This window comes from Ornithorhynchus anatinus, chromosome 17 (assembly GCF_004115215.2).
Source record: "Ornithorhynchus anatinus isolate Pmale09 chromosome 17, mOrnAna1.pri.v4, whole genome shotgun sequence".
NCBI classification, from domain to species: Eukaryota; Metazoa; Chordata; class Mammalia; order Monotremata; family Ornithorhynchidae; genus Ornithorhynchus; species Ornithorhynchus anatinus.
In genome coordinates, this window is record NC_041744.1 from 37,461,590 (window position 1) to 37,486,431 (window position 24,842).

A 24,842-nucleotide genomic window follows, 5' to 3' on the forward strand; every position below is an offset into this window, starting at 1 on the left:
CATTTGGGGCTGGTGGGAAGAAGCACCCCACCCCAGTGCACATGGATTGGGACTTTATGTCGGGCCCACCACATAACCGAATGACATTCCTTGATTCAATAGTATTTATTGAGCATTTACTATGTGCAGAGCACTGTACTAAGTGCTTGGAATTGACAACTGGGCAACAGACAGAGACAATCCCTGCCCATTGAAACCATACACAGTCCCCGAACCTACAGTGCTTCTCCACGGGGACCCCTGGCTAACCCCAATCCCAGAGCCATTGAGCCCCTTGTTAGATAATAATAATAATAATGTTGGTATTTGTTAAGCGCTTACTATGTGCAGAGCACTGTTCGAAGCGCTGCGGGGGATACAGGGTCATCAGGTTGTCCCGCGTGAGGCTCACAATTGATTACCATTTTACAGATGAGTTGACTGAGGCACAGAGAAGTGAAGTCACTTGCCCACAGTCACACCGCTGACAAGTGGTAGAGCCGGGATTCGAACCCATGACCTCTGACTCCCAAGCCCGGGCTCTTTCCACTGAGCCACGCTGCTTCTAGTAGGCACCACTGCAGAACGGGAAGAAAGGTGGCTGGGAGTGTTAGCCATTTTCAACAGAGGCTGCCCGCCCCTAACGGTGCCCACGGGGTCTCTCTTGCTTACTGTCCGATAGCTTCCCCAGCAAAGTAATAATAACAGTTGGATTGACTCAGCACTTACTATTTGCCAAGCACTAGTACTAGGATAGATATGGGACAATCAAATCGAACACAGGCCCTGTTCCACTGGGGGCTCACAGTGTCAGCGGAAGAGGAACGGAATTCTAGCCCCCATTTGACAGAAGAGGACACTGAGGCTCAGAGAAGTAATGTGCCTTTTCCAAGGCTACACCGCAATCAAGAGGCGGAGCCGGGATTAGAACCCGGGACCTCTGATTCCCATGCCTCTGCTCTTTCCATTAGGCCAACCGCTTCTCTCAATAAATACCATTAATATAACCACTATTACTAAAATCACTGTTATTTATTACTTGTCTCATGCGGCCGAGTCATCGCCGACCCATAGCGACCCAATGGACTCATCTCTCCCAGATCACCTCACCCCCGTCTGCAGTCGTCCCGGTAGTGGATCCGTAGAGTTTCCTTGGTAAAAACATGAAAGTGGCCTCCTTCCGTGCAATAAACCTGAGTTTCCGCCCTCGACTCTCTTCCGTGCCGCTGTTGCCCAGCATAGGTGAGTTTTGACTTGTAGCAGATGGCCTTCCGCTCGCTAGCCACTGGCCAAGCTAGGAATGGGATGGGCAGGCCTCTGCTCGACTCTCCCTCCTGTAGCCGAGACTGGTAGAGGACTGGAAACTCTCCTGGTGTGATCCCGAGAGACGTTATTACTTCTACTAGTACAATCTTTTCAGTTACGCCCTCACCCACCGAGAGGCTCTCACTTTCCAGTATGGTCCCCTCAGAAAGCGAAGAACGGTTCTGGGGAGAAGCAGCGTGGCTCAGTGGAAAGAGCACGGGCTTTGGAGTCAGACGTCATGAGTTCGAATCCCAGCTCTGCCACTTGTCAGCTGTGTGACTGTGGGCAAGTCACTTCACTTCTATGTGCCTCAGTTACCTCATCTGTAAAATGGGGATTAAGACCGTGAGCCCCACGTGGGACAACCTGATTCCCCCGTGTCTACCCCAGCGCTTAGAACAGTGCTCGGTACATAGTAAGCACTTAACAAATACCAACATTATTATTATTATCGACCGCAAAGCAGCCAACGGGGAATACAAGGAACTTTACCTCAGGGAGCTTTTGGAAGAGATCTAAGATCTCTGCTTGACCAACCCGAGAAACGCACACTCGCTGCTACTGCAGAGAATCAGGTCCTACCGGTTGTGCCGTTTTACTTATTTTTTTATAAATAAACCCATCGCTACCAGAATCAGACCTATTTTCTTTCACAATTAGATTAGCCCACAAGAACATTATTAGCTTCCAAATTTCCTAATGAGTTTTTCAAAGTCATCATCTCCCTAATGCGCTGTGCCGTTTCACACTGCATAGTTCTAAAGCACGAACGCAGGACAGAAGATAGTCACTGAAGAGGCTTGCGTCTATACAGATGTGTTCTCTCCCTCTAGCCTGAAAACTCGCTGCGGGTAGATAACGTATCCTACCAACTCTGTTCTACTGTAATCTCCCAAACACTTAGAACAGTGCTCTGCACACAGAGAGAGCTCAACAAATATTACTGATGATGACGTACTTGTTTTGTTCAGTTTTGCTTTGCTGTCTGTCTCCCCCGTTTAGACTGTGAGCCCGTTATTGGGCAGGGATTGCCTCCAACTGTTGCCGAACTGTACATTCCAAGAGCTTAGTACAGTGCTCTGCATATAGTAAGCGCTCAATAAATGCTATTGAATGAATGGGTTCACTATTGGCTTCAAAGCTCTCCATCACCTTGGCCCCTCTTACTTCAACTCCCTTCTCTATATCCCATAGATATCCCTATCTATCTCTATATCCCTTCTCTATATCTCCTATATCCCAGCCCACACAGTCCGCTCCTCTGCCACTAACCACCTCACTGTGCCTCGTTCTCGCCTGTTCCGCCCTTGACTCCTGGCCCACGTCCTACCCCTGGCCTGGAATGCCCTCCCTCCTCACATCCGCCAAACTCCCTCTCTTCCCCTCTTCAAAGCCCTGCTGAGAGCTCACCTCCCCAGGAGGCCTTCCCAGACTGAGCCCTCCCTTTCCCTCTGCTCCTCCTCCCCTCCCCATAGCCCCCCACTCCCTCCGCCTGCTCTCCCCACTTCCCCTCCACACAGCACTTGTATATATTTGCACGTATTTACTGCTCTATTTATTTTATTAATTATGTGCATTTATCTATGGTTCTATTTTTCTATTTTGATGGTAGAGATGTCTACTTGTTTTGTTGTGTTGCCTGTCTCCCCCTTCTAGACTGTGACTGTTGGGTAGGGATTGTCTCTATCTGTTGCTGAATTGTATCTTCCAAGTGCTTAGTAAAGTGCTCTGCACACAGTAAGCACTCAATAAATACCACTGAATGAATGAATGAATGAATGAATGACCCCCCATTTTCCAGTTGAAGAAACTGAAGCATATAGAAGTGGAGTGACTTGCCCTAGGTCCTCCAGTAGGTATGTGGCTGACCAGGGATTAGAACCCAGGTCCTCTGACTCCCAAGCCCATGCTCTTTCCACTAGGTCTCGCTGCTTCTCGGGTTTGAAGGCAGAGGGGAAAGAGCTGTCGGAGAGTGAATGGTTGAAGATGGCGTCAATCGATCAGTCAACGTATCAGTCACCCAGCCAGCCACTCCTAGCCCATCAGTCAGCAGAGAGTCATCCAGAGAAGGAGCGTGGCTTAATGGATAGAGCACGGGCCTGAGACTTCCAGGTCCTGGATTCTAATCCTGGCTCCACCACTTGTCTCCTGGGTAAGTCGGGCAAGTCACTTCCCTTCTCTGTGTCTCAGTCACCTCATCTGTGAAATGGGGCATTAAATCTTCCGATTTAGATTGTGAGATTTATGGGATTAGATCATGGGAAAGGGATTGTGTCCAACCTGATTATCTTATATCTATCCCAGCGCTTACAACGGTGCTTGACATGTGGTGAGCGCTTAACGCATATCATTCAAAAAACAAACAAAAAAACCTGTCAATGAGCCAGTCAGAGAGTGAACCACAAGATTTTTTTGAACCACAACATACAGTGGACAATCCTCACTACTCATTGGCTGACGCTGGCTAAGCTCAGGACGTCGCGTTCGTTTAGCGCTTACTATGTCCCAAGTACTATGCTAAGCGCTGGGGTGGCCACAGTACAGCCAGATCAGACCCAGTCCCTGCCACAGAGCTTTAACAGGCTCTTTTAACTCCCGACACACCGTCTCACCCACCCGCTCCGGCAGTCACATATTCATTTATACCTTTCCCCGGTGCTGGTGTATATGTGTATTATCAACTATTGCCGTCAATCAATTAATATTATTAGTCTCTTCAGAAATACTTTTCTGTCTGTCTCCCCTATTAGAGTGCAAGCTCACTGTTGGGAGGGAGTGGGTCTCCTGCTTCGGTTGTTCTTTCCCAAGTGCTCGAGTACAGAGTACTGCATCCGATAGGTGCTCAATAATTAAATCCACCATTGCTATCAGTGTTATTATTATTTCAACTACTTCTGCTGCTGGTGCTGTTGCTTTCTTGCTAATGCCATTTAGCAGTTTCTAGGGAGCTCAGGGGGATTCGCTTTACTTCAGTTCCTGCCCCCACGAAGACCGGACTTGAATGCCTCTTCGAGGGCCAGCAGGCACAGACCTGGTCTGAGCACGTACCTCACCTCAAGCCCCTGCCCCCTGCCCTCCCTCCCTGGCTGGAGCTGGGACCACCGACGAGCTGTTCCGAGAAGAGGGGCGGGGGCCTTCTGAAACTAGACGAGGAGGCGGGCTGCGGCTTCAGAAGACAAGCTCGGGGACGTCCGACGTGGCCGCAAGCGGAGTCAAGTGGTAATCGGGATCTCCAAGTCCCAGGATTAATCATAATTAAGGGAAAGAAATTAGTTCTGTGGAGCATCTCTCTTCATTTCCCCCTGGGGAAAATGCTGTTACATAACGAGGCACGGGGACAGGGACGGGGAAGGGCAGGGAAAGTCACGGGACAGGGACAGGGAGGAGGACGAGGAAGCCCAGGCCACCTTCAGACTTTCTTCGGCCCGGCTTGGAATCAATCAATCAATCAATGGTATTTATTGAGTGCTTACTGTGTGCAAAGCACTGTACTCGGCACTTGGGGAGGGCACAACGTAACACAGTTGGCAGACACATTCCCCGTCCACGACGCGCTTCCGGTTTAGAGGAAGGGAAGAGTCGCTTTTCTGACTCGGTCACTGCGGCCTCTGAGGGAGCCAGGGTAATTGTTCCGTGGAAGCTCCACCCTGGCTTCTCCTCCTCCTCCCCATCGGGCTTCCCCTCATAATAATAATAATAATTACAATATTTGTCAAGTGTTTACTATGTTCCAGGCCACTGTTCTAAGCGCGGTGGTAGATACAAGATAATCAGGTTGGACACAGCCCCGTCCCACATAGGGCTCACAGTCGTAATCCCCATTGTAAAGATGAGGGAACTGAGGCACAGAGAAGTTAAGTGACTTCCCCAAGGTCACAGAGCAGACAAGTAATGGAGCCGGAATTAGAACCTATGACCCTCTGACTCCCAGGCCCGTGCTCTATCCACTAGGCCGTGCTGTACCACTGCTGAGCCAGCTCCCGTATTTACAGACAGATAAACATTTTTACGGCATACACAGCATGACCGTTCCTGGTACCTTTCCCCACTTGGCCCCTGAATTTATAGACATTTGGCAATGCTGTCATGGGGTGTGGAGTTCCAGGCCCTGAATCCTCCCTGTTCTGCTGCCCTGGCGCCTCCACCTCATCTATCTCGCCATCCACTCCTTGCCCCTATACCACCTTGGGCCTGGAACTTCTTCTCCCTTCACTTTTTCTTTTTAATGGGATTTATTAAGTGCTTACCATGTGCCAAGAACGAACGAAACACTGGGGAAGCTATGGGATAATCAGATTAGACACAGTTGCTGTCCCACCTAGGGCTCGGAGTTTTAACCCCCGTTTTACAGATGGGGGAACTGAGGCTCAGAGATGTGAATCGACTTGCCCGAGGTCACACAGCAGACAGGTGGACGAGCCAGGATTAGAAACCTGGTCCCTCCAAATCCCAGGACTATCCACTAGGCCACACTGCTCCTGTAACCTTATGACATAGTAGGGGTTCCTTGAAAAGGTGGCTGTATCACAGGGTACGTTTTTTCCCATGGATTTACAATTGATAAATTGGGACTCAAATCTTTGGGATCCAGTCCCAAATCTCTGGAAAAAATAGTGGGTTAGATGCTGTTACATCACTAAACTGCTTTGTTGAAGTAATAGAAAACGTAGCATGACAACATTAACTTACTGAGAGGTGAAGAACGCTTTGCAGAAAGCTGCAGAAATAGAAGTTTGTTTCACTTACTTGTTTTATTCACTCACTCCCTTGGAGAACTCAACTGTTCCATGCTTTCAATTACCAGCTCCATGTCAGTGACTCCCAAATCTACCTCTCCAGACCCAACCTCACTCCTTCTCTGAAATCTCACATCTCTGCCCGGTTCCAGGACATTTCTGCTTGGATGTCCTACATGTCCAGAACTGAACTTCTCATCTTCCCTTCTAAATCCTCTCCTCCACCTACACTTTCCCAATTCAGCAGACCCCAGCATCCGCCTTCCCGATTCTCAGGCTCACCACCTGGCCAATATCACCTCTCCTTCAACTGTCGTATTTCGTCTGTCACCGAACCTCGTTGGTTCTACCTTTATATCTCCAGAACCCACCCCCTCCTCTTCATTCAAATTGCTATTACACTTATCAATCAGCCAATCAATCAATCATTAGGATTTACTGAGCGCTTACTGTGGGCCAAGCACTGTACTAAGCACTGAGGGGGAGGGGAGGAGAATACAAGCAAGTTGGATTGGACACAGCCCCTGTTCCACCTTGGACTCACAGTTTTAATCCCCATTTTACAGGTGAGGTAACTGAGGCCGTGAAAAATGAAAAGACCTGCCCAAGGTCACACAGCAGACAGGTGGCGGAGCTGGGATTAGAAACCATGAGTACAATATAACAGAGTTGGTAGACATGTTCCCTCTCCACAAGGAGATTTCGGTGTAGTCGGGGAGATACGTATTAGAAAAAAATATGGCTCTGTACCTAAATGCTGTGCTGTGGGGCTGAGGATGGGGTCAATATCAAGTGTTTATGTGCTTTGTTTTACGTTTTTGTTTATGTTATGTTTTGTTGTGTTTTTGTTTTGTGTTTATGTGTTTAAGGTCACACATACACACCGAGTGCACAGGAGACATAGAAGGGAAATCCAGTAGGGGAAATGAGGGAAGGGCTCTTGGAGGAGATGTGGTTTTAATACGGCTTTGAAGGTGGGGAGAGCGGTGGTCTGTCGGATATGAAGGGGGAGGGAGTCCCAAGCCAGAGGCAGGACAAGGGCTAGTGGTCGACACCGAGATAGAAGAGATTAAGATGCACACATTGGTATTAGAGAAGCAAAGTGAGCGTGCTGGGTTGTAGTAGGAAATCAACAGAGTGAGGTAGGAAGGGGCAAGGTGACTGAGCGGTTAAAAGCCGCCGGTAAGGGCTTCCTGTTTGATGCGGAGGTGGAGGTTCTTGAGCAGTGGTGAGACAGGGCCTGAACTGTTTTTTTAGGAAAATGATCCAAGCAGCAGAGTGAAGTATGAATTGGAGTTGGGAGAGACAGGAGGCAGGGAGGTCAGCAAGGAGGCTGATGCAGTAGTCAAGGAGGAGCAGGATAGGTGCTTGAGTCAGAATACTGGCAATACTAGCAGTTTCGATAGAGAAGAAAGGCAGACTTTAGCAATATTGTGAAGGTCGAATCACTGGGTTCTGGTGACAGATTGAACATTAGGGTTGAATGAGAGAGATGAGAGAAGAGGGAACATTAGGGTTGAATGAGAGAGATGAGAGAAGAGGGCTCCTCTTCTGCTTTCCCACCTCGGACAGTGAGCATCCCTTAAGGTTCAGTTTTGGGTCCCCTTCCGTTCTCCATCGACGTCCACTCCCTTGGAGAACTCATTCGCTCCCAAAGAGCTTCAATTACCATCTCTACGCGGATGATTCCCAAATCTACATCTCCAGCTCTGATCTCTGTCCTTCTCTGCAGTCTCACATTTCTCCATCTCTAGCTGGATGTCCCACCGACACCTCAAACTAAACATGTCCGAAACAGGACTCCTTATCTTCCCACCCAAACCCTGCCTTCCCTATGTCTTTCCCATCACAGTAGACAATACCACTATCCTCCCTATCTCACAAACCTGTCACCTGGCTGGTGTTCTCGATTCAACTCTCTTATTCAACCTACATATTCAATCTGTCTCCAAATCCCGTTGGTTCTCCCTTCACAACATTGCTAAAACACGCCCTTTCCTCTCTATTGGACTGCTATATGCTGATCCAAGCACTTCTATCCTGCCCTGACTACTGCATCCGCCTCCTCATTGACCTCCCAGCCTCCTGTCTCTCCCCACTCCAATCCATACTTCACCGTGCTGCCCGGATCATTTTTCTAAAAATCCATTCAGTTCGCGTCTCCCCAGTCCTCCGGCATCTCTGGTGGTTGTCCATCCACCTCTTCATCAAACAGAACGCCTTACTATTGGCTTTAAAGCAATCAGCTCGCCCCTTCCTACCTCACCTCACTGATCTCCTACTACAGCCCAGCCCATACGCTTCACTCCTCTAGCCCTAGCTTAGTTACTCACTGTGCCTCGATCTCTTCTATTTTGCAGCCAACCCCTTTCCCTCATCCTCTCTCTAGCCTGGAATTCCCACCCTTTCCATATACGACTGATCACCACTCTCCCCATCTTCAAAGCCTTATTAAGGTCACATCTCCTCCAAGAGGCCTTCCCCGATTAACCGTTCTTTTCCCTAGCTCCTTCTCCCCTTTGTTTTTGCCTATGCATTTGGATCTGTGAAATGTGGGCGTTTGGCATTCACTCCACCTTCAGCCTCACAGAACTTATGTACATTTCTGTAAATTAGTTATTTATATTGTCCGTCTCCCCCTCTACACTATAAGCTCTATGTGGGCAGGAAATGTATCTACCAACTCGGTAGTACTATACTCTCTCAGGTGCTCGGCACAGTGTTCTGCGCACAGTAACTGCTCAACAAATACACTTATTGATTGATTGATTGACTGAGGGCTTCTAACAAGGGCTCGACCAAGCCCTTACCCTATCCTGACTCGTCTATTGCATCAATCTCCTCGCTGACCTCCCTGCCTCCAGCTTTCCCACTCTCCAGTCCACACTTCACTCCGTTTGTGTGCAAGGAACATGTCACCTCCTTAAAGTGCCTACTAAAGTACCCTGTCCCATGTGGGTGCTCAATAAATCATTCCATACACTTACCCCTGGAGATGCCATACTTTGAATTCAGTTTTAAGCTTAACTAAAGATCCTGTGACTCCAAGAATTTCCTGAAGTAGGCAGATTGGAAAAGGATTGAAGATTCCTTCCGAGGACTCTAATTTTGGCTGCCGGGATCCAGGTGAGATGGCTCACAAGTAGATGCTTGTCTGCTTAATCTGAGCCAAGGTGAGGCAGTCCTGTCCCTCAACCCCATGACCAGCCCCCAGCCCCACAACTGGAGATAGTTGGTCACGGGACTCCCGGGACCCCCACCCGGCCCAGCTGGCCCTCCGGCCCCCCGGACTCACCGCAGGCGGGGTCGGACTCATCAGAGCCATCGGGACACTCCTCCTCCCCATCGCACTTCCACCGGCTGGGGATGCAGTGGCCATTCCTGCAGACGAAGTCTGTCTCCGTGCAAATCTTCTTGGCTGTGGAGGGAGAGGGGGAGGGAGAGCAGCGCTGTGAGGATGGGCGGAGGGGAACCAGTCCCGCACCTCATCTGCGGCAGAGAGGAAGCCTGCCAGCGGTCCAGCCTGGAGAGGCCACGGGGGTGGAGGGGCAAGTGGTGCCGTCCACACTGCTGGACGTCGACTCCGCCTGATGCTGATCCTGGGATGGGGCCTGGCTGGCACTGGGCTGAGACAGAGACATATAGTGAGGGACAGAGAGGCAGAGGAAGAGAGAAAGAGAGAGAGAGTGTCCAACCTGATTAGCTTGTCTCTACCTCAATGCTTAGAACAATGTCTGGCACATAGTAAGCGCTAAACAGATACTGTAAGAAAAAAGATAGCTGGCATTTCTACAGCTGGGGTTCTGAGGGTTCCATTTGGGGCACGAAAGGGGGCTGAGGGTAGCAAGGGGTGAATGTCATCTACAGATTTGGGTCCTGGCAACCCTTGACTGTGGCCTTAGTTCAGTGCTTTGCACAAAGTAAGTGCTCGATAAATATGATTGAGTGAATGAGTGACATTTAGCTATCACACTGCATGCCTCAAATTAGACAGAGGGCGTCTGACTGGATAGAATAATAATATTACTGATTAAGTACTTCCAAAGTCCCAGCCCGGGGTAGATACAAGATACAAGATACACAAGATACACGGTCCTTGTCCCATGTGGGACTCACAGTCTAAGAGGGAGGGAGAACAGGTATTGTATCCCCGTTTCACAGATGAGGAAACTGAAAGAAGCCAAGTGACTTGTCCAAGGTCACACAGCAAGCAAATGCTGGGATCGGAACCCATGTCCCCTGACACCCAGTCCAGCGTTCCTCTTACCAGACCATGCCGCTCCTTTTCCTGAAGGCAAAGGCTCGGAGGAGGGTGGCCGAGAGGAGGATCAGAGGCCACAGACTCTCTCCCCCCAAGGCCACTCCTCATGGACCCCGGAGGCACCCCGACCCAGCTCCGTCACCCCACGACAACTGAGGCCCGTCCCCCCAGGAGTGCTAGGAAGGAAGACCTATGGCCTCGGACTCCAGACCTTTGGGCACAGGGGCCCAAGAAAGTGCTGTAGTAAGCACTGGGGTGGATAGGATTGGGCATAGTCCCTGTCCACATTGGGCTTCCAGTCTTAATACGCATTTTTAAAAATGAGGCCCAGATAGGTGAAGTGACTGGCCCAAGATCACCCAGCAGACAAGTGGCGGAGCCAGGATTAGAACCCAGGTCCTTCTGACTCCCAGGCCCTTGTTCTATCCACCGGGCCACGCTGCAGACCACACGGGCTCATCCATCACCCCTGACGGCCGGAGAAGGGTATCACGCGGGCGACATCTCCGGTCCTGCCCGCCTGCCCCTCCAGCCCTCCCGGAACCTGAATCAACGGAACATTCGGCCCGGGGTGAGGACACAGGCTGTCCGGAGAGCCAGGCCACAGGCACCGCCGACCTCGGAAGCAGACGGGCTTCAAACGGTCCGGCCCACGGCCTATTTCCTCACTTCCTCCGCTCACCTCTCCCAGCCAACCCCGTCCCTCTTCCCAGAGCAGACAACTCCAGACCCAGCAACCACCCAGGAATTTCACTCTGTCTCTGCCTGCCCTGCCTGCTCCTTGCCCTTCTTTGGCTTCCCTCCTTTCTCTAGTGCCTCTCTAATGGAATTAAGAGTCATCGTGGTGTTTGTTAAGCGACTTCTAAGTGCCAGGAGCTGAAGCGGACACAATACAAACAGATCAAACACTGACTAAGAGGAGGGAGAATAGGGATTTCAGCCTCATTTAACAGACGTGGAAATAGACTAAGGCCCAGAGAAGTGAAATGACTTGCCCGACGTCACTCAGCAGGCAAGTAGCAGAGGCAGGATTAGAACCCAGGTCCTATGACTCCCAGGAATACGTCCTTGCCACTGGGCTGCGGTAGCCTCTGCCAAGCTGCTGTCTTGCTCCCTCCCTGGTTCGATCGAGTCAGATATGACTGCCCAGGTGGTCTCCCCCAGCCGCACCGGTCCCACCGCCCCTGCTGGGAGCCGGCCTTCCCCCAAGCCTCCTTCAGGCCTCCAAGGAGGCCAGGCTGGCCCCAGCCATCAGGAGGAGGGGGGCAGGAATGCGAGGTCTTTGAGATCCGGGGCTCGGGGCTGCCCAGGCACTCGGCTGCCGGTCTGATGGTGGTCCCCGACGGGCGGTCCCTGGCCCCCATAGCCAGGCCACCTGCAGGCCGTTTGGCCTCGTGCCCCAGAACAGCGTGGCTTAGTGAATAGAGCACGGGCCCGGGAGGCAGAAAAACCTAGGTGCTAAACCCGGCTCCACCACTTGCCCGCTTCGTGATATTGGGCGAGTCGCTTTACTTGTCAGCGCCTCAATTGCCTCATCTGTAAAATGGGCATTAAGACTGTGAGCCCCATTTGGGACAGAGACTGTTTTCCAACCTGATTAACTTGCATCTCTCCCCGGCACTTAGAATAGTGTTTGGCACATAGTAAACTCCTAGCAAGTATCATTATCTCTTAGCAAATATCATTATTATTATTATTAAGTCATGGAGGTCCATTAGCAGGCTCCCCAGGTACCGGTCCCGGTTTCTGTTCCTCACTCACGATCAACTCTAAGCTCCTGGAGAGTAGAGGGGTCCGGGGAAGGGGTCTCAGAGCTGCGGGTTACCAGTCCCTCCTCCATCTCCTCCTTCTTCCCCACCTCCATCCCTGCTTCAATCTGCCAGCTTCCCCCGCCTGGTCCGCTCTGCCCTCACTGCCCCCCACCCTCCCTCCTCCTGCTCCAGCTGCAGGGCCTCTGGCACAGGATCCTCGTCCCCACTTCGGAATCCGGTCGCCCTCTCCTTGTTTCTTTGTATACGGTATTTGATAAGCACCTTATATACGGTATTTGATAAGCACTTACCACATGTCAAACACTGTTCTCCCTATACTCCCTCCTTATAAACTAGATTTGATCTTCTCCGACAGGTTTTCTCACCCGTAACAGCTTCCATTTATGCTAACCAAATATGTGAATGCAGGTGGAACTGTTAGGGCCCATTTCTTGGGGTGCGTTCTGTGATAAGTATGGAATTTATTAGGTGCTTATAATGTCCTAAATGCCGGGACAGATACCAGGGATATTAGGCCTTGGAGCTCACCGTCTGAGAGGGTGGGAGAGCAAGGATCTTCTTCCCATTTTGCACATAATAATAATAATAATAATGATGGTATTTGTTAAGCGCTTACTCTGTGCCGAGCACTGTTCTAAGCGCTGGGGTAGATTCAAGGTAATCAGGTTGTCCCACTTAGGGCTCACAGTCTTCATCCCCATTTTACAGATGAGGTAACTGAGGCACAGCGAAGTTAAGTGGCTCGCCCAAGGTCATTCAGCTGACAAGCGGCGGACGGTATTAGAACCCATGATCTCTGACTCCCAAGCCCATGCTCCTTCCACTAAGCCACGCTGCTTCTCAGTGAGGGAAAAGAAGTACACAGCAGTTAAGTGACTTATCCAAGGTCACATAGCAGGCCTGGGAGTCAGGAGATCTGGGTCTAATCCAGTCTCCACCATTTACCTCCTGGGTGACTTTGGGTAAGTCATTTAACTTCTCTGCCCCTCACTCTCCTCAGCTGCAAAATGGGGACTCAATCCCTGTCTCCCTCCTACTTGGACAGTAAGCCCCATGTGTGGCAGGGCCTGCGACGGATCTGCTTTATGTTGTGTCTATCCCAGCATTCAGCACAGTGTTCGGTTCAGTTATTTATTATGATTATTACTATAAGGCCCAGGCAGGGGTCTGGGAACCCCACAGATGTAGCACAGCGGAATACGAGCTAAGAGGGACTAGGTAGGAGAAGGAGCAAGAAGATGAGGAGAAAAGGAGGAGGAAGAAGGGAATAATAATAATAACTGTGGCTTTTGTTAAGCGCTTACTACGTGCCAGGTGCTGCAATAAGTCCCGGGATAGATACAAGATAATTGGGTCAGACGTAGTCTCTGTCTCACTAGGGCCGACAGCCTTCATCCCCGTTTTACAAGATGAGGTAACTCCCGAGCGTTCAGTTCGGTGGTCTGCACACACGAAAGGCTCCATATACCAAGGACTGATTAAGTGACTGCCCAAAAGCCACCGCCGGCCCCCGTGGCTCACACGATAGGTCCGCCTGCTCAGCTGGAGGCCCGGGCCGACTCCCACGGACAGGAAACGCGCTCCAGGGTGGCGCCCTGGGCACCCTGACCTGGGTGGGTAGGCACCCAATGTGTGCTGAGCGGCGGGGCTCTCTCCACATGAGGCAAGACGGTACCCGGCTTCCTCCTCACCGGGGGGCACTAGCCGGGACCCTACTCACCGGGGGCCACTAGCTGGGGCCCTGCTCACCAGGAGTCACTAGCTAGGGTCCTGCTCATCGGGGACCATTAGCCCGGGGCCTCCTCGCCAGGGCCCACTAGCCAGGAGCCTGCTTACCACGGACCGCTGGCCAGGGGCCTGCTCGCCAGGGGCCACTAGCCAGGGGCCTAATCGCCGGGGGCCCGCTCTCCAGGGGCCCAGGCAGAGAGGCTCAGCCAGGAGCGGGGACCAGGCAGTCTGGCTGTTCAGACATTACCCCAGCGGCGATTCGAGCTGTCGTCAAGGGCGTCCCCGGCCTCCGCCGAGAATGCCCCTTCCCCAGCCCCTCACTCGGCACAGCCCAGCACAGCCGGGATGGGGACAAAGATGAAGTCTCCTTGGTACACGGGACAAAAACCCTTTTGATCCCGGGGATTCGGGGGGCGTGTTCGGGAGCTGACGGGGCAGTAAATAGAGCAGCCGCCCCTGTGGCCTCCAGTCCCGGAGAAACCCGGCAGCTGGGGCCAGAGAGATGCGCGGTACCCTGCGCCACCCATGACCCGGTGGTCCGCCCACCCCCGTGGCAGAGGCCCGAGGCAGCACGTCGGGGCCCAGGCGGCCTCCAAACTCTGAGTCCCAACCTGAACCTCTGGACTGGAAGTTCGTTACGGGCAGGGAATGGGACTACTAACTCAGATGGAGTGTACTCGCCCAAGTGCTTAGTACAGCGCTCTGCACATAGGAAGGGCTCAGTGAATACCACGGATTGACTGGCCAGTCCCTATCCCGGAGCTGGGGTCCCAGCGTGACTGCTGCCGGCCCCGATGATCAGGAAAGCAGGACTGGGGCTCAGTCCCTGCAGTTGGCTTCCGGGAGCACAGGCAAGCGGAGAATTCCATCCAAATCCAGGAATGGCAGGGAAAAGGCTCCTTGCCTTGGCCTGGAGCTACAGGATTCACCTCTCCCAATGATGAGAGGGGTTCGCCCAATGATCGGCCCTGTCCCTCTGCCAGAGCGTCCTGCCTGACTCGGGCCCAGGAGGAGGGTGCCGGTTCCCTGGGCTTATGGCCCAGCAGGACAGACCCACCAACTGGGATAGAATACAGGTCTGGTAGTCAGATGGACCTGGCTTGTAATTCCGACTCCGCCGCTTGTCTGCTGTGTGACCCCCGGCTAGTCACTTCATTTGTCTGTGCCTCAGTTCCCTCATCTGTAAAATGGGGATTAAAACTGTGAGCCCCATGTTGGACAGCGACTGTGTCCAACTTCATTAGCTTGCATCCACCCAGCGCTTAGTACAGTGCCTGGCACATAGTAAGTATTACACAAATGCCATTAAAGACAAAAAAACTGGGCCTGCAGATTGCAGAATGACTCCTATATGTAATTTTTGTAGGACAAGGTTCTCCATCTAGTCAATGTCGTACTTCCTCTTGCCTCCAGGATACATCCACCGGAAGGCTTGTCAATACCTCAACCTTAACAGGTCCAAACCAGACCTTGTCTTCTTCCCTCCTAAACCCTAACTTCCTTCCTGTCCCAGAAGCAGTCCTTAGGGGTTACCTCAACTCTTCACTGTCTTTCAATGCTCCATTTTCAGTCAGCGGCTAAATCTTGCCGGTTCTCCCCTAAAAACACTCCCGATCCACCCCTTCCCCTCTACTCTAGTTCGAGCATTCATCATATTATGGTTAAATTACTGTAGCGGTCTACTCATTGGGTCTTCCTGCCTCCAGCCTCTCTTCCCTCCTTCAAACATGCCTGTGTCTCCCCTATCCTAAAAAAACCTCCTTTTACCCTACAGCTCCATCCAGTTATCGCCCCATCTCTCTTCTCTCCAAACTCCTTGAATGAGTTGTCTACAATCGCTATCTCCACTTCCACTCTCTTCGATCCCTGCCAATGTGTCTTGGAACCCCTCCACTCCAAGAAAACTGCCCTCTCGCAGGTCACCACTGATCTCCTCCTTGCCAAATCCAACGGCCTCTATTCCATCCTAATTCTCTTCGACCTCTCAGCTGCCTTTGCCACTGGGGATCACCCCCGCCTCCTCTAAACATTTTCCAACCTTTGCTTTACTGACACTGTCCTCTCCTGGTTCTCCTCCAATCTTTCCAGCCTATCTTTCTATCTCTCTTTTGGGAGTTCCTCCTCTGCCTCCCACCAGCAGGAGTCCCTCAAGGCTCAGTTCTGGGTCCCCATCTATTCTCTAGCTAATGTTGGAGAACTCATTCTCTCCCACGGCTTCAACTACCACCGGTACATGGATGATTCCCAAATCCACATCTTGAGCCCCGACCTCCTCATTCTCTGCAGTCTTGCATTTCCTCCTACCTTCAGGACATCTCTTCTTGGATGTCCCGCTAACACCCCAAATTTTACAGGTCTAAAACAGAACTCCTCATCTCCCCACCCAAACCCTGTCCTCTCATAATGGTAGACACCACCACCAACACCTTGTCTCACATGCTCGTAAGCTGAGTCTTATCCTAGACTCATCTCTCTCATTCAGTCTTCACGTTCAGTCTGTGACCACATCACGTCGGTTCAACTTTAACATCATTAGAATCCTCCCCTTCCGCTCCATCCGAACATCCATCTCACTGATCCAAGATCCTCATCGACTACTGCATCAGTCTCCTCACTGACCTCCCTGCCTTTTATCTCTCCCCACTCCAGTCCATACTTCACCCAATTGACCAGGTCATTTTTCTGAAAAAAGAGTCATCCAAATCTCCCCACTCCTCAAAACCCTCCGGTGGTTGCCTATCTATTTCCACGTCCAACAGAAATTCCTTACCGTCGGCTTTAAAACGTTCAATCAACTCTCCTCCTCCTATCCTGCCTCGCTGATCTACGACAACCCAACGCACACACTTCACTCTTCTCGCTCTTGCCTTTCTCACCATGGATCCCAAGACCAAAGCCTCCCCCTGGCCTGGAACTCCCTCCCCTTTATATCTGACTCTCTCCATCTTCAAAGCCCTATTAAAATCACATCTCCTCCATGAAGGCTTCCCTGACTAAACCCTCACCTCTCCTAGTCAGGCTCCCTTCTGTGTTGCCTCTGCACCTGGGTCTGTTACCCTTAACCCTTATGATATTCTCCAACCCTACTGCACATCATCCTGAACATATATACATTTCTTCCTGTAGCTTATTTTAATGTCTCTCTCCCCCTCTAGACTGAAAGCTCCTTGGAAAGTGGGATCATGTCTCCCTATTCCACTGTAAACACACAGTAGCGTGGCCTGCACACAGTAAGCTCTCGTTAAACACCACTGTTTGATCTCTTTCTCTGTACTGCTGCCCAGCTCATTCTCCTCTGGTGTCACTCAGTGGATGTCTCTCCGCTCCTTAAAATCCTCCACTGGTTGCCCATCGCCCTCTGCATCAAACCCAAACTCCTTGCCTTTGGCTTCAAAATTGTCCATCAGCTTTGCCCACATTGACACCTTTCATCCGCTCCTTCCCTGCTCATACTACTCTTTACTTCTCCCAAGCTCACCTTCTCACTGTGTCTCCTCTCCCTCACCCTTCAGATGAGCCAGACCTCAGCCCTCCCTGTCTACAAAGCCTTCCTAAAATCCCATCTCCTCCAGCAAGCCTTTCCTGCTTGACTCCTTCCTCAGTGTTTATGTCTATATGTACAGTCAACCATCCACGCAATGACTTCCCTTGATTTATTCTGATGTTTCCCTCTGGCTTATTTGTTCTGCCCCTTATCCTATGCTTGTTTCGCCTATCAACCCCACTTTCTGTGGAGATTTTGCATGTCTGTCTCCATCGTTGGACTGGGCTTTCCTTTTGGAGCATCTTTTTCCTGTTATACTTTCTCTTATACTCAGTAGAGTGTGTCATGCTCAGGAAGGGTTCAATATAGTTATATATACACATATATATATATATATATATATATTATAGTTACTTCTCCTCCTCCTCCTCCTCCCACCAGGACATGGGGGTCCCTGATCTGCCTGAGGGTGCCCAGTGAGTCAGCGTGAGGGATGGGAGCGGTGCCTAGGATACTGGCTCCCTGCCACCCCCTTGGCAGTGGTCCTGGGTAATCCCAGTTGTCCCCCTGCCAGTCGGTGATGGACCCTGGGGCAGGGCCCCTGGGTGGGTGGTATGGGGGAACTCCAGTGCTCTGACCTGGAGCTGCTGGTGCCACGGAGAACGGCAGCTGGGGGAACGGCTCTAAGGCTTGTAGACAGGAAATTCAGCGTATTTATTGAGCACTTAGTAGGTGCAGATCACTGTACTAAGCACTTTGGGAGACTACAATACAACAGAATTAGCAGATATATTCCCTGCCCACCATGATCTTACAGTCTTGAGGGGGAGACGGATATTAATATGAATAAGTCGGTCATTTATAAGGCTGACCGCACACCCAGCCACCCGCTGAGAGCAGGAAGGGCACCCAAATCCCAGTCCAGTGGTTCTGGTCTGAGTTTTCTGGGAGAGGGAGCTGGGTAATGTCCCCTAGTCATTACATTAATGTCCCCTCCCATCACAGAGGGAGGAGGAAGAGGAACGGCCTCCCCAGTTCTGCAAGATCTTACCAAGAAGAGAGGAGAACTTCTGTGTGAAAATAAACGTTTTTGCATTCTAATAGTTGTGGTATTTGTGAAGTGACTGCCATGTGTTAAGCAGTGTCCTAAGCTCAGGGAAGTTACATATAAGCTGATTGGACCCAATCACTCACCCACATGAGATTCGAACTAAGAACACGGGGCTCGCAATCTATAATCTCACTAAATCCTGTCAGTTCTACCTTCACCACATCACTAAAATTCGCCCCTTCCTCTCTATCTACCAGATTCATGCAAGCACTTATCCTAACCCACTTTGATTACTACATTGGCCTCCTTGCTGACCTCCCTGTCTCCTGTCTCTACCCGCTCCAGTCTATACTCTACTCTGCTGCCCAGATTATTTTCCTTCAAAAAGGTTCAGGCCATGTTTCCCCACTCCTCAAGAAACTCCAGTAATTGCACATTCACCTCTGCATCAAACACAACTCCTCATCATTGGCTTTAAAGCACTTAATCACTTTGCGCCCCCGACCTCACCTCGCTACTCTACCTCGACCCAGCCCGCACACTTTGTTCCTCTAATGCTAACCTTCTCGCTGTACCTCCATCTCGTCTGTCTCGCCGCCGACCTCTGGCCCACATCCTACGGCTGGCCTGCAAAGTTGTCCCTCTTCCTATCAGACAGTTAACTGCTCTCCCCTCACTTCAAATCCTTACTGAAAGCACATCTCCTCCAAGAAGCCTTTCCTGACTAAGCCCCCCTCTCCTCTTCTCCCACTCCCTTCTGCGCTGCCCTGATTTTCTCCCTTCTTCATCCTCCCTCCCATCCCCACAGCACATATCTATATATCTGTACATATCTGTCATTTACTGATTTATTTATTTATGTATCTATATTAATATCTGTCTCCCCTTGTAGACTGTGAGTTCGTTGTGGGTTGGTAAAGTGTCTGTTTGTTGTTATACTGTACTCTCCCAAGTGCTTTGCACACAGTAAGCGTTCAATAAATGCTACTGAATGAATGAATTTACTGAGAGCTTACTGGGTGCAGAGCATGTACTGAGCACTTAGGATACAATACTAAGCACTTGGAAGAAAACAATATTATAAAGACTAAATGGGGAGAGAGACATTAAAATAAATTACAGATGGATATGTAAGCGCTTGGGAAGTACGAAACAAGCAAGTAACATGTTCCCTGCCCTCCTGAGGTTTACGCTCTAACAGAAATCTCTTTTCTGCTGGGGGGAAGGAGAGGGTTAACGTTGAGATGTCCCTGACACGATCGTTTCTACGGTAACCGCCTCCCCACCCCTGGGATGGGATGGTACATAAAGACCAGAGGAGAGCTCAAGACAATACCTAAACAGAATTGCTGGCACCAACTGGAAATCGACTAGACGCCCCTCTGGGGACTTCGGTGGAGTTAACCACCCATTAGCTGACCTGTGGCCTCGCCATAGCAACCAGACATGTTTTACATAGCGAGAGATTCATCTGAATGGTCACATCAAGTGTATGCGACATGCCAGCTCATACTAAGCCTGTTAGGGCAGACCATGTGGGCAGAGAGGGAGGAGACCGACATCGCTCCAACAAACGGCGGGTGAGAAAATGTGAGCCAGACAGCAGGACAGGGTCTCTTGCCTGGGGGCTCTTATGCTCTCGTCTCTCTCCTCTTTCTCTCCCTGTTCTCCCCTTCCCCTCTTTCTCCCTCTACTCCTCCCTCCCTCTGTCCTCTCTCCCTCCTACTCCTCTTTCTGTCATCTTTCCTCTTCCCCCCTCCTCTCCTCTTTCCTTTCTCCTCTCTTTCTCTCTTACCTCTCTCCTTTCTCCTCTCTTTCTCTCTTACCTCTCTTCTTTCTCCTCTTTCCTCCCTCTCTTTTCTCCTCTCTCCTCTTCTCTCTCTCTCTCTCTCCCCCACCCCCCTCCTCTTCCCTCTCCTTCTCTCTCTAGTATGTTCTCTCTCGGGGTCTAGGCCCGGCGTCTCTTGGTCTTCGGGTCTTTTGGCAGAAAGATGCACTCTGCTCTGGGAAAGGCTGTCCACGTACCGGTGTATTACTTCTATCGGCATTTGCTTGCGGACAGAGAACGGTGGTCACGTGGGGTCCAGGCTCCAATCAATCAATCAATCAATCAATCAATCAATCAATCAGTGGTATTTGCTTAGTGTCTGCAGAACACTATACTGTTTGGGAACTTAGTACAATAGAGTTAGTGGACAAGATATCTCCCTCAAGGCGCTTGCAATTGAGCAGGGGAGGCAGATTCCAGAATCCATTACAGGTAGGGGAAGCATCAGCGAAAGAAAGAATCTTCAGAGAAGTCAGTGAAGGCCCAGGGTCAGAGACGCCCTCCGGAAGGGATTTCGGCCGGGAAAAGATCCACAGAGAAGCAGCGTGGCCTAAAGAATAGAGTGCAGGGTCGCGAGTCACGTCAACTGGGTTCTAATAATAATTATAATATCTGTTAAGCGCTTACTATGTGCCAGGCACTCTACTAAGCGCTGGGGTGGATACAAACGAATCATGTGAACACAGTCCCTGTCCCAACGTGGGGCTCACAGTCTCAATCCCCATTTTACAGATGAGATAACTGAGGCACAGAGAAGTGAAGTGACTTGCCCAAGGTCACACAGCAGACAAATTTTGGTGGAGCCAGGATTAGAACCCATGACCTTCTGACTCCCAGGCCCATGTTCTAGCCACTACACCATGCTGCTTCCTAATCCTAAGTGGCTCTGCCACTTGCCTGCTCTCTGACCTTAGGCAAGTCACTTTACTCCTCTGAGCCTCAGTTTCCTCTCTATGCAATGGAGATTAAATACCTGCTCACCCTCCCCCATAGATTGTGAGCGCCGTGAGGGACGGGGGCTGAGTCTGACCTAATAGTTTTATATTTATCCCAGCACGTCGTACAGTGCTTAGCACAGAGTAAGCATTTAACAAATACCACAGTTCTTATTACTGTTGTTATTATTACTATTAATAAATAGTGGTGTTCCTCCCAGGAGGGAAAAGCCAGCGTCCCGTGTTCCTCTGGTTCTGCCCCTGGCAGAAGCACGGTGCTACCTTCGAGCCAGGCCCCGAATCGAGCCACGACCACAGCCAGGCTCCCCAGGACCAGGTGGAGAAGAGCCTTGACGACTCCCAACCACTCTCCTCTTGAGAAATATACACAAACAAATCCCAGAATTTTCTGGGGCTCAGACCAAGACCCCGCCAGTGAGAGTGGTACCGGATTCGGGTTGCCATGGCAACGGCAGGGCAGTCAAACTCCCACGTGGGCAGACAGGCAAACGACCCCAAGTGTCGCGTCCAGAATCATTTCGTTGTCTGGGGATGGGGGCTCCTGACCGCCAGAGATATTCAGACAAGGCGAGGAGGAGCGAGGGTCCCGATCTCCCGGCTACACTCCCCCTTGAGACTCTGCCCCTCTCAGCTCCGGGACAGGAGCCGGAGAGCCGAGACAGCTGGAGCTTCCAAAGCCACAGATTTTCCCACCCCAGGGGACCGGAAAAGGTCAAACTGAGGGACCGGATTCCCGCCAGCCACACAAGAGGCTTCCCAGATACATCCTGGGAAGCAGCAGGGGTACGCAGTCGAGACTGGGGCAACCGAAAGACTCTCTGCCAGTAGAAAACAACACTGTCATCTCAACTCACTGGGCTGGACTGTCTCAACTCAGTTGAGACCATGTAGTTGAACCTTTCCTTTATTATGCTTAGATTGCTATTGGATCACGCCAAGCGCTAATTCTTTTATTTTGTGTTTTTATGACTTTAAAAAATAGGCGTATATTGTTTCACTCCATTTTTGGGGCCTTGAGAGCACATCAATGCACTTGACATAAGTTCCTTTGGAAACTTTGGGAGGCAGCGTGGCCTAGTGGAAACAGCCCGGCTCTGGTAGTCAGAAATCCTGGATTTTAATCCCCGCTCTGTCACTTGCCTGCCGGGTGACCCTGGGCAAGTCCCTCAACTTCTCTGTGCTTCAGTTTTATCAACCGCAAACCAGAGGTTAAGACTGTGAGCCCCATGTGGGACAGGGACTGCGTCCAATCTGATTAGCTTGTATCTCCCCCAGTGCTTAGAACGGTGCCTGGCACATAGTAAGCGTTTAACAGATACCATTAAAAAAATTGGATTCAGTGTATGTCCTCCCCTCTACTTTACTGTGAGTCCCACGTGGGTCATGTCCAAAATGGATTCCTCATCTTCCCACCCAAAATACTGCATCAACCTCTTTGCTGAACTCCCAGCCTCCTGCCTCTCTCCACTCCAGTCCATAATTTCACTCCGCTGCCCGGATCATCTTTCTACAGAAATGTTCAGGACACGTCCTCGAAAATCTCCAGTGGTTGCCTATTCACCGTCGTATCAGACCAAAACTGCTCACCATTGGCTTTAAAGCAGTCCATCACCTTGCCCCCTCCTACCTCACCTCGCTTCTCTCCTACAACCCAGCCCGAACACTCTGCTCCTCTGGTGCCAACCTTCTCCCTGTGCCTCCATCTCACCTGTCTCGCCCCCGACTGGGCCCACATCCTACCTCTGGCCTGGAACGCCCTCCCTCCTCAAATGAGCCAGACAATGACTCTCCCCCGCTTCAAAGCCTTATTGAAGGCCCATCTCCTCCAAGAGGCCTTCCCAGTCTAAGCCCCACTTTTCCTCATCTCCCATTCCCTTCGGCGTCACCCTGACTTGCTCCCTTTGCTCTTCCCCCCTCTTCCCACCTCACAGCACTTATGTATATATCTGTAATTCTATTTATTTATATTGATATCTGATTTGTTTTGATGTCTGTCTGTCCCCCGCTGGACTGTGAGCTCGTTGTGGGCAGGGATTGTCACTCTTCATTGCTGTATAGTACTTTCCCAAGTGCTTAGTACTCAGAAAGCACTCGATAAATACAATTGAATTAATGAATGAATGAACAGGGACTGTATCTGGCCCAATTAACTTATACCTACCTCAGTGCTTGACATAATAAGTGCTCAATAAATATCATAAAACAAAACACACACAAAAAAACCCTTGGCTTAACATATTTTCACAGAATCAATCAAGAGCACCAACCAGACTTTGTCAGTATTTACAAATAGTTGGAGAGGGGAGGACAGATATACTAGATAATAATAACTGTGATTTTTGTTAAGCACTCACTATACGCCATGCACCGTAAAAGGTACGATAAAATCGGAGCAGACCCAATCCCAGCCCAACAAGGGGTTCACTGTCTATCCCTATTTCACATATAAGAGCGCTGAGGCTCAGAGAGGTTAAATGACTTGCCCAAGGTCACCCAGAAAGCAAGTGGAAGAGCCAGGACTTTTTTTCATGGCATCTGTAAGTGTTTGCCATGTGACAGACACTGTACAAGGCACTGGGGTAGATATTAATAATTGGCATGGAGGGGGATGGAGAGGGATAGAAGCAGCACGGCATGGTGGATAGAGCACGGACGTGAGAGTCAGAAGGTCATGGATTCTAATCCCAGCTCCGTCCTTGTCTGCTGGTGACCTTGGGCAAGTCACTTCACTTCTCGCCGCCTCAATTACCTCATCCCTAAAATGGGGACTAAGACTGTGAGCCCCAGGTGGGACAGGGACTGCATTCAACCTGATTTGCTTGGACCCACCCCAGCACCTAGTACAGTGCCTGGCACATAGTAAGCGCTTAACAAACACTATGATTGTAATTATTAGGGATTCTGGAGGATGCTGGGGAATGGAGGGGGATAGAGAGGGGAAGAGGGGGTGAAAGGGGAATGGTGGGAGATGGCAGGGGATGGCAGGGGACAGATGGGGGGACGTTACCGACCCCCATTCCTGTGCCCTCGCCTAGCTGACTGATGGCTTTGGGCAGGGCATGGCTGCTGCTGTGGGGCTGAGCCTGGAACTGAGGGGGAGATGGCCGAGCTCTGTCTCCCTCACACCCAGGCCCCCGGTTGGCCGGCGAGAGGCCCAGGAGGCAGGGGGGCTTCGGAGCCCCCCTCTAATCCCCAGAGCCCAGGAACCCTGACCAGCTGGCCCAGATTTGACTTTGACACTGGTCCAATTGCTCAAAAAATAATCGGAGTGTTTTGGTAAGTGCCTACTATGTGCCAAGCACTGTTCTAAGTGCTGGGGTAGATACCAGGTAAAGAAGAAGAGCGGGCCTGGGAGTCAGAAGGACCTGGATTCTAAACCCGGCTGCCCCACTTGTCCGCTGTGTGACCCCGGGCACGTTGCTTCACTTCTCTGAGCCTCAGTTCCCTCATCTGTAAAATAGGGATGGAGACTGTGAGCCCTATATGGGACAGAGGCTGTGTCCAACCCAATTATATTATATAATAATAATAATGTTGGTATTTGTTAAGCGCTTACTATGTGCCGAGCACTGTTCTAAGCGCTGGGGTAGACATAGGGGAATCAGGTTGTCCCATGTGGGGCTCACAGTCTCAATCCCCATTTTACAGATGAGGGAACTGAGGCACAGAGAAGTTAAGTGACTTGCCCACAGTCACACAGCCGACAAATGGCAGAGCTGGGATTCGAACTCATGAGCCCTGA

At 50.9% G+C, this 24,842-nt stretch overlaps 1 protein-coding gene across 3 annotated transcripts in view; it reads right to left on the bottom strand.

Annotated features, from left to right (window-relative positions):
• LRP8 (LDL receptor related protein 8) overlaps positions 1-24,842 on the bottom strand; it is a 130,628-nt gene that overhangs the window by 55,495 nt on the left and 50,291 nt on the right. For all 3 annotated transcript variants that reach the window (XR_003765720.1, XM_029082343.1, XM_029082342.2), the window contains exon 3: positions 9,316-9,438. Coding sequence is in view for 2 of the 3 variants with exons in the window: in XM_029082343.1 (XP_028938176.1) it covers positions 9,316-9,438 (123 nt within the window). In the remaining variant the exon portion in view is untranslated. The remainder of the gene's footprint in view (positions 1-9,315; positions 9,439-24,842) is intronic.